Raw genomic sequence first — 18,020 nt, forward strand, 5'->3', positions numbered from 1 at the left:
AATTTAATTAAGCAGAGAACGAAGCAATTTCAATAGGGTGGTAATATAATAGGGGCTCATCCCAGTGTCGCATGTGGGTACAATTTTGAATAAACTGTCTCGCCAAAACACTAACATTTATAGGCCTTTAATTGACCTTTCCCCCATGTGTTTCTAGCAGTTTCTGAAAGGAATGGATTAATTGAAAACACAGCCTGATGACGAGAACAAATGAAATGGTTATCATATGAATATTGTGGGTTATATAGGCCCTATAATCGATGAAAAGTCTTAAAGTCATGATCATCACCAGAGCATGACTATGGTCCAACCATTGTCCCAGCTAGCAAGCTGACGTTGGTTGGGCCAATGCGGGGTGCCGATGTCGGCCAATGTCGCGTCGGCGAATATCGGATTCCATTAGAATACTACGTACGTACGTAATAATACTGCGTACGTACGTAATAATTATCACGTACGTACGTAATAATACTGCGTACGTACGTGATAATACTGCGTACGTACGTAATAATTATCACGTACGTACGTAATAATACTGCGTACGTACGTAATAATACTGCGTACGTACGTAATAATTATCACGTACGTACGTAATAATACTGCGTACGTACGTAATAATTATCACGTACGTACGTAATAATACTGCGTACGTACGTAATAATACTGCGTACGTACGTAATAATTATCACGTACGTACGTAATAATACTGCGTACGTACGTAATAATACTGCGTACGTACGTAATAATTATCACGTACGTACGTAATAATACTGCGTACGTACGTAATAATTATCACGTACGTACGTAATAATACTGCGTACGTACGTAATAATACTACGTACGTACGTGATAATTTTTTTTTTTTTGGTTGTCAAAAATGTCCGGTTTGGGGCTTCGTACCATCGAGCATATCCATACACGTCTACAAGTACAAGATCATACGGCAGGCCGGGTCATGTGACCTGCAAGCCGAGCTATCGAGGCCAGGGAGTTGATTCTGTTTATAAATTGCTAACGTTAGGAATGGACGATGAAGCGCCAGTTATTTATGGATTGGAGTTTCAAGTGAGGAGATTGAATTGAATTTTGTAGTTAATAATTTGCATAATAACTAGACTCGATAAAAAGTAAATTTGCTTAAAATTAAGAAGAAACCATTACTATACTAATTTAGGTACAGATCGTTCGTTTACCATTGTCCCATATGCTCACTTTTGTGCTGTGTGAAGGCTAGATCTATTTTTTATTTACTCTTTCAAATGAACAAGGCTCCTGTTCGACAGCTAGCAGCTGTCTGTTTCGAGGAGTTATTTAACACTTTTTAATTTTCTTATTTCTCGTACACCGACGGCTCGCTATAGTGTAACCCACTCGTAAGCCCCGACCATTTGCAATACAGCGAAAAAGTAAGGGATGGGATTGTACTTTTTCAAGTTTTTGTAGACATGTGAGACGTACTCATACTGAGTCATAGTAGACATAGTTAACTTCTCATTCTCATTTATCATGTTTATTAGTGGAAAAGTAAAGAGTTTTACTTACCCATTTTTCCCCTGAACCAAACGTTGATCTTCCTTCTGTTATTGCTGTAATTTATCTTGGAATCAACAAAATATATTTATTTATTGCAATTAAGACTCTTTCATCAGAATGTATATTCTATCACGAAATTGTCATTATCCTCACTCAGCAGCGCATAAAATTCTATGTAGAGTGCTGTAACGCCCTTTTGTGCTCAATAAAAGAAATCTAATGGTAGCGACCACACCACTGACCTCTACAGAGCTGGATGAAAATCTTCTCACCACAGATACCTGTTTCTGGTGACGCTTGAACTATTTCAAAGCTCCGAGATCCAGCATTAGTAGTTTTTTTCTCCCCTGACACGCAATATTTTTTGTCTCTATTTTTATACACACGAATAATTGATGTGCCCTAAGCATAGTTTAATGAACTATATCTTGTTGTATGGTGAAAGGAAATATGATGCTTTCCTTTTTTTGGGGGGGGGGGGTGGTTGCTTCTTCTCTCGATCCATCTCTGATAAATATCAAGTTTATTTAGATCTATATTATTATTTTGTTTTTCATTTATTTTTCATCTTGTTGTTGAATGTCCATTTTCATCATATCACTTTTGCAAACCCCCATTTTTTACCACCCTGGATTACTATGGGTGAAGGGTGAAATATGAAAAGGGGCAAGGACTCAAGTGATTTATAAAACAGAACATATTTTCCTTTTTTTTTCATTGAGTTTCTTTTTATTTATCCAGGATGGGGCACATCAGGCCCGTGTCCCTCCTTCTTGAAAGCCATAGAAAATATTTGTTTGGCATTCATTTTGTTGGATAATTTATGAAAATTGTTAATTTCATTTGATGGTAATCCTTTATGTTTGGATTTGAAATCAATAATATAAACTTGAAAATTTAAACTTAATATTGTGAAGCTGGGATCTTTTTTTTATTGTCAAATTATTTGTGAAAGAAGCCCATCCTCCCCCCCTTGAAAAATCCTGAATTCACCCCTGATTAGACCCACTGTAAAGTTTGTTATTCTGAACTTCTGTCACGTTCATAATTCAGAATGCCTAACTTTGTTAAAAAGTATTTCTATCGCCAGGTTCATTAATCAGAAAAGAGTGTGGGGCTTCTTTATCAAGAGTCCCATAACAGAAATAACTGACTTTCTTATTTTTCATTTCATACATTATGTATACAAAGCAAAATTGCGAATTTGTCTTGATTGAGGCTATCGAGATTTCCTCACCAGAATGATTATGAGCGAGGTTTCATCCAAACCTGAGAGGTCAGTGGTCTGTTTTCAAAGGCAGCTCTGCTGCTATATCAAATTGTTTATGTTCGGTTGATCTCAAGCTCTACCTTAATGAAACCAATTGTTTATGTTTTTTATACAGGCTCGGAGCTTGACAGCACAGGTTGCTGAAACAGACGCTATCCGCTTTCTTGTTGGAACACAGTCTCTAAAGTATGACAATCAGGTAAAGCAAACATTCAAGTGGATATGGCCGAATTATGATTAAAGAATCATTATTTTTCTCAAAATATAAACTTGGTGATTACAGTTCAGATTTCACAGTTGACTATTCATAGTTCAACGACAACTTTGAACAGCGTTTAATATACAGTAAACCCGAGTTCAAAATACAAGCCATTGGCTCCAGAGGGCTCTTAACATTCTAGTCACTGTAACAAATACTCAGGGGAGACTAAGTAAACATGGAAAGGATCTAACATGCAGAAAACATTACAAAGCGAGATCATAAACTTCTATTTGGGAAATACAATTTTCAACAGGCGGATCCAGGACTTTCCAAGAGGGGGGTGCACCTTTCCCACTGAAAATTTAACAAGCGAAAAAAAAGGAAAAAGGTTCTCACCTAAAATTGAAGATCACTTCATCCACAGAAAATTTAACAACCCCCCCCCCCCAAAAAAAAAAAAAAAAATTTAACAAAAAAACAAGTTCTTCAGCTCAAATTTTATGTTATTTTGTCCGCAGAAAATTTAACAAGCAATAAAAACGTCCTCTCTTTCGAAAGGGGGTGGGGCACACTTGGGTAAAATATAATATTTACATTAAAACTTTCAATTATGGTTCTTAAAATGGGGGGATGCACGGGCCAGCTTTACCCCCCTGGATCTCCCACTGATGTCCAAACAAAGTCTTGCAAATGGACTTTTAAATGTTGACACTTTGACATACACAAAACATATATTTCCTTCTATTTTCATTATTATTTTCAATGATATTGTTATGGGATAACATTCCTTTTGTAAGTGCATATGCTCATGGAGTTTTGTTGATTTAATTTGATATACCATTATAAAAATCAGTACATATAAAGTTACAATGTAATATAAGACATGATAAAGAACATTGGATAGATCGCCCTGCTCAGCTGAGCCATTACAGCACAGCTGTTCTTCCAGTTAAAGGAAACCAAAACCAAAGAAGTGAAGCAATCTTTAATATTAATTGGAAAGAGTAAAATGAGAGGAACAATTTAAAACAAGTTTCATCAAAATCGGTTACAGAATAAGTGAGTTATGGAAGTTTGAAAAGTCTTGTACTTTCTATGAGGATCCTCAAATTGGCAAACATGCAAACAAAGTGGTTGATTTAGTGGTCGACCCTCCGTTTGTTTTGTACACAAATTTTCAGATTTCCCCCTTTATTTTACATATTTCACATCATCTCCTCCTGACATTGACATGTGGTGTGAATTATATTTTCCCATGACATGGTATGCTCAGAATGAGGCAATATGCAATTTTGAAGATAATAGGGAAAATCTGAAAAATTGTGTACAAAACAAATGGAGAGTTGTCCACAAAATCAGCCAATTGAAGCGCATTTGCCAATTTGAGGATCCCCATAGAAAGTACAACAAGACTTTTTAAAAAGTCCATAACTTTCTTATTTCACAACCGATTTTTATGAAACTTGTTTTAAATTGTTAGTCTTATTTTACTCTTTCCAATAAGATTGCTTCTCATCTTGGGTTTTGGTTTCCTTTAAATTAAACAAAGAAGATAAAATTCATATCACAAAATTCATGTCATATCATAAAATTCATATCATATCACAAAATATTAAATGTTCTACTTTAAAGTGCAAGTATTACTTTGACCAGTCTGGTTATTGGTTCTCTCTCATTTCCTTCACACTGCAGGTGCATGTCTTGGACTTTGACGAGGATCACAATGCTCTTGACAAGACAGTGTTCTTTCACAAAGATGGAGAGATATGGCACATCGCTTCAAGTCCTGGAGATAAGGATGTGTTATCAACCTGCTTCAACAAAAGTAATTCTGGATACAGATTTTCTAGTTGTGCTGTGGATTAACTGTGAATTTCTGCTGTGAATTAACTGGTAGTTCTTTGGATTGGTGACATCGCATTTGCTCTTGCGACAATTGCTCCGGGCTTTATTTGTCCTTTAGAGATGTAGGGTTAGGGTCTCAATAGGGTTTTATGATAGGTTCAGGGTAGGGTAGTGTTTAATCCGATTAGTGTGTGGAATTTATAGATGAGCAATTGGTGCCAAAACAAATGTCACGGAACTGTTGGATTATCTGTTTGTTTTGATACTGAAAGCTATCCACAGAAACGTTTGAAAATAGATGTAAAACCTGCCTCATTCAGGGCTCAAATTTTCCAAAAGCCACCATTAGCCTTGGATATATTTGGGTCCTTTTAAGTTTTTCCAATTGTGCTGTAATATAGATATAAAAGGGGCCTTTCTTTTATTTGATATGAAAATGTAAGGCCTGCTCATTTGCACAGCTTGAGATGGCAAACATCTGCTTCATAAAGCTGTTTGTAAGTTATACTGTTAAGCACAACTACCATGATAGTAGCTATGTCTTGTGCTAGAATCAGGGGCCCGTTTCATAAAGAGTTACAACTGTTGTAACTTTGCCATTATGGCAACTACCATGGCAACTGGGCTCAGCAGCCTTTCAAAATTAAGATTACCATGGTAGTTGCCATAATGGCAAAGTTACAACAGTTGTGACTCTTTATGAAACGGGCCCTTGATTCTCAGTAAGGTACCTTCTTAAAAGTCAGAGCCGCGTGTATCGCACGGGAATCGCACAAGCAGCCTTTCATTACCAATTCTCACACGTCAAGACAAAACAATGGGGAATGCAGGAAAGCCGGTATGAAAAGACACATAGTGCATTTGATAAAATGATAAATCCATAATTTATTGTTCGAAATAGACATGAAATGAAGTACTCCGAAAATTTGCTTTGCCCAATTGATCGTGGGCCCGGCGGCCGCTGTGCAGCGCCAGATCGACGAGGCTCTATCCCTTTAATTGTTGAACGCCAAATAGGGTAGCAGCAACTCCCATTTTTTTACGTCTTTTGGTCTGACGCGGCCGGGGTTTGAACCCCCGACCTCCCGGTTGTGAGACGGACGCTCTACCAACTGAGCCAACACTGGGATTCCTACTAATAGACTTGGCACAGACTTTTGACGAGGGACCTAATTGGTCTTCCCTTCAGTTGCATTTCAGGGCTCCGTCTTACAAAGAGTTATGATTGATCCAATCAATGGTAACTCTATGGAAATCCATTCGTGTCATAATTTTTTCTACAGGAAATTTGCAAAATTTCCTTTGTAAACAAAGGAGAACACACCAAATTGTCAAGAAATCATTTAATTTATGGATATGCATTCATATCTAGAAATTTTTTTGAACAAACATGCATTTTATATGTTGACTTTGCTGGCTTTCCATACTTGCGATTGATCGGATCAATCGCAACTCTTTGTAAGACGGGCCCCTGAGTTGAAATGCAATCCTTAGTCCTTCAAAATCTCATTTTTCACAAGCATTTTAATACAAAGCTTGCAATACATGCGATTATAAACCTTCACTTTAGATTTGTTATCAATACATGACAATAATATTGTCAAGAAGTATGATAGAATTAGAAATCTTGATGTGATTCATCTTTTACTTTCATCTAATATCATCCAGTTGTAGACAATAAACTTCAAGGCCAAGCTGCAATCTGGAGATTACCAGTCGATGAGGAGGATCCAGATGTATCAGACATTGGTCTCCATGACGACACGTCGTCTAATGCCAAGAACCTGGAAGTGCTTTGTCGGCTGGACAACTCAGACATAGGCAGTATTATCAGGTATTTATTGCTAAGACACAGGGGCTGTGCCAGTGTATTCTGAAGGGGGGGGGGGGGTGGGGTTGGCAAGACAACAAGTTTTTTCCTCAATGGCATCATATGGGTAATATATAGAGGTACAAAACCTATATTTCTCTTATGCCATTCTTTCTTCTCTCTTTCTTCCTCTATTTCTTCTCTTTTCTTTTCCTTTTTTCACTACTTAAGAATCATTGGTCGGCAGTCAACACCCCTGCCCCCTCCCCACCCCTGTAGCTCCGCCCCTTAAAGTTGTTCATTATTGGGTTAGTAGTGAATATGCTGAAGTTAAATAAATGATAATTGTCGCTAGAGGGTATTCATTTGTCTCGCAATCTACTATGGTCAACAAGGAAATTCGTGATCACTCTCGCAAAAAGTGTTCACTAGATTTCTAGGAAATTTGTGATCACTCTCGCAAAAAGTGTTCACTTGCTTACAAGTTCACAAGCTTTCGAGTGCCGCTGCAACTCTTTATCAAGTGACGAAAATTATCTGATAACGTAGTCTATTTATACCAATCCCCAGGACCGTACGCACGAACGCGGGAACAATAGGTGGGCACTGATCCGTTGTGTGATTGGTCGGGCGTTTCACCAATCAGTGATAATTGATTGATAAGATGGATAAAAGTATTCAAAATTCATAGAAGAAAAGAAACTTGAGATGATGGAAGAGAAATGTTGAGAATAGATAAGAAAATAAGGAAAATAATGCAAAGAATGATAAAAAAAGCAAAACGTATTCAAATGAGTAGAAAAAAAAGGAGGACTGAAGATAATGAGAAGGAAAGCAAAGATGTCCTAAAAAGTAAAAAAAATATTTTACAATAATTAATATATTTAAGCATATTTGTATTTTAACATTGAGTTTGTTAGTTTGAAACATACATTTTCGAAAAATGCTGAATATATATGCATGGGTGAGGTGAATGAAAATGTTCTCAATTCTCATACCTTTCTTTCCATATAGTGTATTATGGGAGCCACAAGGAGATGGGAACAAGATCCTTTCCCTGACTGATAACAGGTTTCTCATGTGGGATCTAGAAGCCAGTGGAAGCAAAGCTAGAGTAAGTCGTTTGATTATTCAAGTCTAATTAATATGGATATTGATATACTTCTTCATAATTGCTAGGTGAAATCATTCATCCAGAAAAACATGTCTGACCTTGTACCAGCAGATAATTAATACAGGCTTGTAAGTGGTCTAAACAGGAGGGGGTCGTTGTTCAGTATTCTATGAGACTTGACCCAAACCAGGCCAGGCTATTATGTGTTTTATGTGTGAGCTAGCCGGGGGGTTAATATTCTTCATACCATTGATAACAATTACAAATGAAAGTAATCCTCATTTGAAAATGAATTTTGTTTGTATTTCTTTTTTTTTTGCCTTTTGTTTTTCTTTGTTTTTCTTTTGCCAAGTATATAGCAGAACATTTTTTGAAGCATAATTATGCTAAAAGCAATTAATTTCAGCTGATAAAGGTAAAAATAATCATATCTTTTTGAATAAGATGAGAAAACTCAATTTACATTGACTTTGTACACAAAATCACGTTTTGGAGCAATTTATGGTCTGACATGCACTTACGTAATGTTGCATAATTTTTCAACCGCATACTTGGGCATCTTAAATTTGGTCTCAAAAGATGCACAGGACTTCAAAGTATACAGTCAGTGAGCAGCACTTTCGAAAATTTTCACACAGCGGAATAGTTTCAGAAAATGTTGAGGGGGTTGATTCAACCCCCCCCCCCCCCGGCCGCTTTAGGGTTAAAGTAACAATTGTAACAATTTCAAAATGAGTTCATACATAATCCAATAAAATTGCCACCCATGAGTCTGTCAAAGCATTCTGTAAGATATTGTGTAATTTGCTGAGAAAATAAGCATTGAATCCCATCAAAGTGCCCTTTTTTTCCACACAATAATATACACTGTTTCATATGTGTTTATCTGTGTTGGCGATCTTCAGTGTGATTTTATGACTTCAGTCAGTCAGTTAGATGAGGGCAACAATTTTTCAGGCCTCCTGCATTTCTTTATAGAGTGCATGCAACTTATAGTGAAAAATCCATCTGATTTTGTAACCTATGATCAATGACTAATACTCATGTTCATTTTAATCAAATTTTTTATCTTAATAATAGATGACGAGTTCAGCAACCCTTGAGGGCAAAGGTCATCCTAAGTTCACCTCACTTCGATGGAACCCTCACCATAACAACTCCCAGGTTGCATCAGCGAATGATACAACTATCAGAGGATGGGATCTCCGAACAATGGAGTAAGGCTTTTAAACTTATGGCCCATATTCTGAAGTCCAGGGCCCGTTGCATAAAAGTTATTATTATGGTAATTGTGCCTTTCATTTTTAACTACCATGATAACGATTCTGGACAGCCAATCAGAATCAAGGATCCCATAGAAGTTACCATTGCATAGCAAAGTTGCCATAATAGTAACTATAATGCAACGGGACCCAGTTTGACTTAAAGTGATTGGTTAACATTGGTTTGACTTTAAAAAAATCTGAGCTAGAAGGTCACACTTGTCACCTGTGTCTGTGATATGTTACAAAAATGAAACCCAGAAAAAATTGCGTTCGAAAATAATTATTTAGTGCTTCAAAAATTGAAATATAAAGTGACCGAAAACACCATCTTAATTTCATCCCATACACTTATGTGTACTATTTAGGCATCTATAAGACGCCTATTTACAAAATTGGGGTTTGCCTTGTAGTTTTAGCTTTTCATTCTCAATAATGGTTGTTTTCAGGGTTTATTAGTTCTAATACATGCACTTGTACACATGTTTCATCTTGGTTTGAGAATTTTTTAAATCGGCTGCTCACAAAGTTAAACAATACCTTTAAGCCATGGTCTAAGTCCAGGCTCAATTATGGGAACCTTTTAGTGGCAAGAATTTGTTTACCCTGTAATCTTCCTTGCCTTTTCTTGTAGCCTTCTCATGGTTTAAAGGCATGGGCTAACGTTGATTTGACTTTTTTTTTTAATCTGAGCTGCGAGGTCCCACTTGTCACCTGTGTCTGTGATATGTTACAAAAAATGAAGCCAAGAAAAAAATAGCGTCTGAAAATCATTATTTAGTGCTTCAAAAAAGTGAAATATAAAGTGACCGGAAACACCATCTTAATTTCATCACATACACTTATGTGTTGTATTATTATCGGCATGATAAAAATCACACAAAATCTTTGATTATAACGTATGAAAAGCATTTATTTTGATTTTTTGTCGGTTTTGAGTGTTTTTAGGTTGAAAGAAAGGCATCCATGTACATATTTCATCTCTCCTTTGTTTTTTTCTTCAAATTACATGTCTATAACTTTTACTTATGCCTTTAATGAGGAAGAAAACTTGTATTTATTATTTCAAGATATTTTGTCATGATTTGAATGCCAAATGCAAAGATAAATTGATCACCTAACTCTCTGAGATTGATGCTACATTTGGCTCCCCATAGTTAAACCACAACCTTAGACCATGGTTTATTAAAGTTAAAACTACAGTTCAGAATACGGACCATACTAGTAAAGATAAACAAAGGTTTTTAGGAAATTCTCCTGGATTTGAAAGAGGGTTGGGTTTGAGGAAGGAGAATGCATCAAATTTGAGGATATGTCAGCTGGGATGCTGCTTATTTCAATTCATGATGGGCCGAGGACCAGGATAAGCCAAATTATTTGTGTCCTTGTAAATGGGATTAATTTGAGAGTCTGCCCAGTTTTCTGTTCTTGCCAAGAGTATAATTTCCTGAAAAAATACCCATTAATGAAAGATGGTTCTTACAACTAAATGAATATTAAATAATAATACATTAATAGACCTCGAGCTGCATTCTCCGCATCCATTCTCATATCTTAATTCATGAACTGGATTCTCAAATAATGCAGCCTATTTTTATACTTGAAGGCCTATTTTCCCACACGCAAGAACTGCACTGATTTACCATGATAAACAGGCAGCAGGTTACACTATCTAGCATTAATCACAATACTTCAGGAAACATATTTTCCAGTTCAGCTACCATGAAATAGCCTTTTCATTGCGAACTGTGAGTGTGGGAAATTTAGTCTAAGAGCCGTCCTTCATTGAATGATATTTGTGCAGGTAATCATGCTCTTGGCAAGAGGACAACACTGTGCAGACTCTAAAATTAATCCCATTTCATCGTGGGGGTAATGGTGAAAATCAAAACAGAAACGATGGTGAACTTGAGACAGATCAACTCCTGGATCAACCTGACCCATTTCGGTTGCTATGTCAGTTAAGCTCATGCAATCCCATACAGTGGGCACAGAGGAAATGATATTGCCACAGTTTTCTACATTTGATTTGTCCGATTGTGTGATAATATTATGATATCGAAAGTATCAATCAATTTAGTGGGTAGCACATTGATACTATTTGTAACAGTGATCTAGCCCTCTCCCACAAGTCAACAATTATAATAATAATATTTTTATAGCACCTTTTCTTGGAAAGGTACAAAGCACAAAGAGTTTATTTGGGGTGGAACCAGAGTCCATTCACACGACAAAACGGTGTGCTTATGGCACACGCCATAGCCCAGTTTCTTAATTAACTCACTGGCCTGTATTCTCAAAAAAAGTTTCAATTGTACCATGGTACAAAATCATGGTTTATGCAGACTTCATGTATTGTCACTCTTCAATGCGGCTCCCTTTGCTAAAAGCGCGCGTTTCCATGGGACTTTTCTTAGTGTATGCAATGAAATAAGCGTAATTTTGTTCACAGATCTGCAGAGTCCATGGTTTTGTATCTTGCTTCATTTGAAACCACTTTTGAGATTACAGGCCATAGAGATTTGATCTCCAGCACCAAATTACAAATGCTTCTACTTTTATTTATTTATTTGTCCGAAGATGAAAAACAGTAGCTATGACAAGTACATTGTAAGAAAATAAAAAATCACATTACAATTTACAAAATCAATGAAAATTAACCAATTATTAATAGTATGCCTACAAACATTAAAAAAAATAGCAAAGCAACAAGCAACCTCTGCTAATACTAATGAATAAGCGCATGAAATTATTTCAATTATTGTCATCCACTGCAGACAGACATACATGATAGAGAATGCCCACGGCCAGTTGGTACGAGATCTAGACTTCAATCCAAACAAGCAATACTACATGGCGTCCTGCGGTGACGATTGCAGCGTCAAGTTCTGGGACGTCCGCAACACTGGATGGCCTGTCATGGTACAGAATGACCATTCACATTGGTAAGTGGAGCAGCGTGAGATCACTTTTACCGTTATTAGACCTGGGCCCCGTTTCATAAAGGACTTGCAACTGTTGTAACTTTGCCATTATGGCAACTACCATGGAAACCTTGATTATTATTGGCTGCTGAGCCCTGTTACCATGGTAGTTGCCATTATGGCAAAGTTACAACAGTGTAAGTCCTTTATGAAACGGGCCCCTGATATTTTGATAGGCAGTCAATAACAGACATTGTCACCTGTTTCTTGAACCCATCCTTTAGCATGGATGATGAAGGGCAATGATACTTTCATTTTCACAAACTTTCCCTCCAGTGACAGTCAGTGTTCTAATTTGACCCATACTAGTGTTGGTTGCTATTTCACAGCATTACAAAGTTTTTTCAGGCCAAGTTAGCGGTATTAAAGCCACAAGTGAAGGAACATCGATGTAATCTGACATTAGCAAACCTTTGAAAATGAATGAATATGTATGATATGAGAATGGTTAATATAAATTATGCAATTAAAACTAGTTTAAAGATGGAAATGAATGCAAGTGCTATTCTTCTTTGCAAGGCGGTACAGTAGTTTCAAAGCAATTTTCATTTGACATAAGTGGTGGATGGAAGCAGTATTTTTCATGATGAGTGGTGGTCAGAACTCTTCTGTGCTGGTTGGGCCGGACCACTGCCGTCCACTGTAGCTATAACACTGGTGACAGTTCCAGGGTATTTCATTTAATGTTTTTTTTGGGGGGGATGGCAAAAATCAGTTGAATAATAGGGGTATTAAGGAGTTATATGGGGCAGGCCTCTCTTATTTACATCTTTCCTGCTATTTGTGGGGGTTCATCTTTTTAATTCATTATCAAATTAAATATTTCCCGCAAGTCAGTTTATTTGATTATGAACCTTTCAAGAAATACCCTGTTGATGTTAATGTTTGGATAGGAACACTCTTCCTGTAGAGTTTGACTCTTTAAGTTAAACTCAATACCACTATCCACTCATCCTAGTTAAATTAACTACACAAAAATACAGTCTGTTGATTTAAATATTTGGATATGATTTCTCTCTTTTTTAGGGTTAGGAATTTTTGCTGTAATCCATTTCATGATTCGCTCATCCGTATTTCAATCAAATCTTTAAAATACTTGCTTATCATTTATCTTTATTCAGGGTTTATAGTGTTTGTTACAAACAATTCCACTAGCCTCGCATCTTATGTTAAATTATCCCTTTGAGAAACCCATCTGATGATTTAAAATAAACTTTTTATCTACAGGGTTTGGAGCGTTCGTTATAACCAATTTCACGATCAACTCATCCTAAGTTCAAGTAGTGACAGTCGGGTTATTCTGACCAATGCATCATCTATCTCATCTGAACCGTTTGGTCACATGGACGAAGATGACGATGAGGAGGAGGAGGATGAGGACATCATGGATAATGAGGAGAAAAACAAGTAGGATGATTATTATTGATATTATGAGAATATGATATACTTTACTTTACTTTCTCTATTTTGGAAAATGTGTACTCTACTTTTTAAAAGTTCAACTTGAAATATTTAAAGATAAATGTTGGTTGTTGTAGTGATTTCAAAATGAGTTCATACGGAATCCAATAAAGTGACCACCCAAGTGTCTGTGTATGAATAAAAAAAAAAAGCGCCTTGAGCACTCTACAGAGTGGATTTGGCGCGATATAAGTCCAATTATTATTATTATTAATAAAACATCTGTGCCAAGAAAGGATCTGGAAGTAATTGTGTAATTGCTGAGAAATTAGCGAAATAAACATGGAATCCCATCAAATTATCAGGTCTTTTTCCAAACAATAATAATAATAATACACTGTCCCACATTTGCGTATCTGTGTTGGCAATCTTCAGTGTGTTCTTTTTTTCAGCTTAGATTATGATTTCACAAAGTTCATTTTATGTAACTGTACAAGCTCTAGTACTAGCTCTAGGACAATATAATAGCAATTTACCTTGTTTTTTCAGACTTTCTCTTTAAAATCAGTGTTTACTGCAATTACATTAATTTATTTTTAATGTTACTTTGTTGAGTTGAGGTTGCATTAATCACCCATTGGTATTTCTTTCAAGGCTTACTATAGAGTTCCGAAGCGATGACGTCAGTTGCCATGGTGTCATGGCAGCCTGGTTCTAAACAAATGAACCTGCCGAATGAAAGCGTGTGTTTCTAATAGGAGAAAATGGCTGCTATCGGAATTTTATCGCTTGCAACCTATTTTTCAGACGAACACAAATGTGTACAGACGATCGTCAGCTGCAACTCTGTTTTGCCATGACACCATGGCAACTGACGTCACACTTCGGTACTCTATACTTCTCTATTCATCATTATTATTATTAATTTGTTTGCAGGACTAAGGAGCCAATAAAGGATGGTGTAATAGCAACCTACGAGGAGCATGAAGACAGTGTTTATGCCGCTGAATGGTCAACAGCTGATCCCTGGCTCTTTGCCTCACTAAGTTACGATGGACGGTTAGTCATCAATAGAGTACCCAGGGCTGAGAAGTATAAGATTCTTCTCTAGAGGTATTCAAGTTAAGGACTTTGTGTTGTGATGGTTGTTTGGTTGTCAGCAGAGCTCCAAGAGCTGAGAGGTATAAGATTCCTTTGCTATTAAAGGTATTCAAGTTTAAGACGCTGAGTTGCGATGGTCACGCTGTCGTCAGAGCACCAAGAGCCAAGAATTACATGATTCCTTGCTAAAGGTTTCAAGGTCAAAGATACCAAGTTGGGATGGCCATTTGGTTCTCAACAGAGCGTCCAGTACCCGAGAAGTTTTTCAAGTAAAATAAGACTCCAAGTTACGATGGCAGATTCATCAACAAACGTAGCTTCCGTTGCTGAGAAGTATGAAAAATTCCAAAGGTTTTCTAATCTAACATTCTGACCTTGATAGGTGGCTGATGGCCAAGAGTCATCAACAGAGTACCCAGGACTGAGAAGTAAGAGATGCTTCTGAATGTTTTCAAGTACGAGATTTCTTGGTCATTGCTGAACTGTAAGCTTCACAAAGCTGTAACTTCTAGTTATTTGACAGTTTCAGAAGATTGGAAGACACTAGGCTTTGAATGGTGATGGTCGGCCTACATGTAGATATTATTAGGTGTTTTACAGGAATATATCAGAAATCTGTGTCCCATTATCAATTTATTACAGAGCTTGTTTTTTATGATTGATTATAATGATCATTATGTGCAATCAGAATAAGATCAACTTTACTATCAATTGCTAAGCTTTGTTTTATGGTCGTCTGGGGCAAATGTTTAATGTCATCACCCCAAAAGCATAGTGTGACTTCTGTGAATATGGGCCTTAGGGATTTTTTTCTTCAGATTCAACCCATTGCTTATAACTCTGCTAAAGATTACTGACCATTTAATATGTGATTCAAAATAATGCTCATCAATATTTTGCGTTAAAAAATGTACTCACGTGTTCGTGTAATAGTTAGAGTGATAAGATGAAAGCTGTCTTTTTTCATCAAGATATACATTCCAGTTTTCAAATTCTAAGAGCTATAATCATTTAGCTTTTTGTAGAAATTAGAAAGCAGGGGGCAATTCCTTAAAAAGAAATCAGCTTTTCTATTTCTGTTTCTGTTATGGTAAAGAAACTCGGCAGGACAGGTTTCTGCTGCCTAATACCAAGTTGATATAAACAATTACACAGGAAACATTTTACATCTCTGGTTATCAGCCACAGTGGCTGTTTTTATAGAGGAAAGAAATTACTAACAAGTCTTTTTATCAAAGTGGAGACAATGGCGGAGTAGGGATTTGAACTCACAACCTCACGATCATGAGTCCAATGCTCTAACCACTTGACCACACGACCTGTAACCTTTTTATACGCCTGACCCTCATTTTTCTCAATGTTTTATTGTATTTTATTTCTCTTCATGACCTTCCCAAGTCATGATCATTTGAGAGCAGTGCTAATTTCCATAAGAAATAGAAAATAGATACAACTAATTCCAGGAAGGTCCTATATTCAGTGTATAGGAAGTTGGATGTACTTTATGGAATAGACCAAAATACAGGACTATTTTATCTAAATGTGCACATCAATTGAAGATTATTCATTGCCATCTGGATCTGGATGGTTGATGGGCAAACGCCTGGTGTGGCTATCCCGTACATTTTTGGCAACAGTGCATGAAGTCGGATGTGTACTTAATTTATTTGGATCTTTTCAAGGGGTTGTTTGAATTTGGGGATCGGTGTAGCCTCCCTTACAGCCTCCAATCGCAACATTATGTAAGATTATGCCCTTTCACTGTTGTAAAATTCACTGAATATGGTGAGCCAAAACTCACATGAATTTGATTTTCCTTTGATTGGTATATTCTTAATATTGTTTCTTTTTTATACCGGTATTTGTCACTCCCCCCCCTTTGCCTAACGATTAAGTGGCTAGTGTCATGATGGAATCATTCATCTTTCATATGGCATTCCTTATTCCTGTAAATATTTCTGTCATTATTTATATAATTGAAAATAAAACATATAATATGAATAATATCAACATAGATTTTATGTCATTTGTCAATGTTGTTAAAGGGATGGTCCGGGCTGGAGATATTTATATCTAAATAAATAGAGCAAAATTCACAAAGCAAAATGCTGAAAATTTGATCAAAATCAGATAACAAATAACGAAGTTATTGAATTTTAAAGATTTGATTATTCTGGTGAAACAGTTCTAGGCATGTCTTTATGAATATTCATTAGGTGGGCTGATGATGTCATATCCCCACTTGTTCTTTTGTATTTTATTATATGAAATATAGTAAGGTTTATTCAAAAGGTTTCTACCAAGAACTAAAACAATTTGATTGACAACTGATTAAGTGCATTAGTTTATTATTATTTATTATTTCATGTAATAACATAAGAAGAAGGAAAGTGGGGATGTGACATCATCAGCCCACCTAATAAATATTCATGACGATGTGCATATAACTGTTTTCACAAAAATATTGGTGAACTTTAAAATTCAATAACTTCATTATTTGTTATCCGATTTTGATTTAATTTTCAGCATTTTGCTCTGTGAATTTTACTCTATTTATTTAGATATAAATATTTTCAGCCTGAACCATTCCTTTAATGTAGGAGAGTGTAAACAGAATCATTGCTTTTCATCTTTTGAAAACAAATGAATGAAAAGATAACATAATCTATGTAAGTACAATAAAAGCAAAAAACAGAAAGTAAGGGAGAGATAGGAAGAGAGAGGAGGAGACATACACAGAGGGAAAGAGAGGGAGACAGACAGATGGAGAGAGACAGGGGGAGAGAGAGATAGGGAGACAAATGGAGAGAGAGAGAGGGAGACAGACAGATGGAGAGAGAGGGAGACAAACAGATGGAGAGAGACAGAGGGATAGTCGGAGACAGACGGAGGGAAAGAGAGAGACAGACAGAGAGAGGGAAAGAGAAACAGAGAGAAAGAATGAGGAGGGGCAGTGAGAAGAGGTTTGTTCATCTTGTCCTTGATCTTTTTTTATATAATGCATTGTTCCACCATCCTTTTTTTTTAATGGCTGAACAAAAACTATTGAAATAGTTTTTAAGTATGTTTATTTTAAATGCAATGAGATGAAAAGGATATTCATTCAGAATATACCACATACAAATCAATACTTGGTGAAATAGGAAGATTTAGTAAAGGGTCTATAATTAACTCTTATTTTAATATTCCAATCTTGCAAAAGTGTAGCGACTGTTTGGGGGTAAGTGCCCACTTTCCAAATTTGCTTGTCTTAATCAAGGTCTTCGAAGATACAAAGTTAAAGATTTTGTATTGAAATGCTGTGGTAGAGATTGTACCCTGAAATTTTCACTCCACTCCATGATTTTAAAAGGTGTTACACCCCCCCCCCTCTCCCCATGATAAAGTAGTAATAATATTGATTAATTAATGAATATATATATATTGAATGTAATAATAATGTTGATGATGTTGATGGTAATGATAATGATGAGAATAATAGTAATAATAATAATGATA

At 36.3% G+C, this 18,020-nt stretch overlaps 1 protein-coding gene across 1 annotated transcript; it reads left to right on the forward strand.

Moving 5' to 3' along the window:
* Positions 1-708: 708 nt before the first annotated feature.
* On the forward strand, positions 709-16,536 carry LOC129280783 (EARP-interacting protein homolog). The gene is made up of 9 exons (XM_054916788.2): positions 709-1,065; positions 2,919-3,002; positions 4,698-4,830; positions 6,519-6,684; positions 7,675-7,774; positions 8,855-8,991; positions 11,814-11,981; positions 13,248-13,427; positions 14,358-16,536. The coding sequence occupies exons 1-9, from the start codon at positions 1,024-1,026 to the stop codon at positions 14,530-14,532; spliced, it is 1,185 nt and encodes a 394-aa protein (XP_054772763.2). The 5' UTR covers positions 709-1,023; the 3' UTR covers positions 14,533-16,536.
* The last annotated feature ends 1,484 nt before the right edge of the window (positions 16,537-18,020 follow it).

The sequence above is a fragment of the Lytechinus pictus genome, chromosome 17 (assembly GCF_037042905.1).
Source record: "Lytechinus pictus isolate F3 Inbred chromosome 17, Lp3.0, whole genome shotgun sequence".
Classification (NCBI taxonomy): domain Eukaryota; kingdom Metazoa; phylum Echinodermata; class Echinoidea; order Temnopleuroida; family Toxopneustidae; genus Lytechinus; species Lytechinus pictus.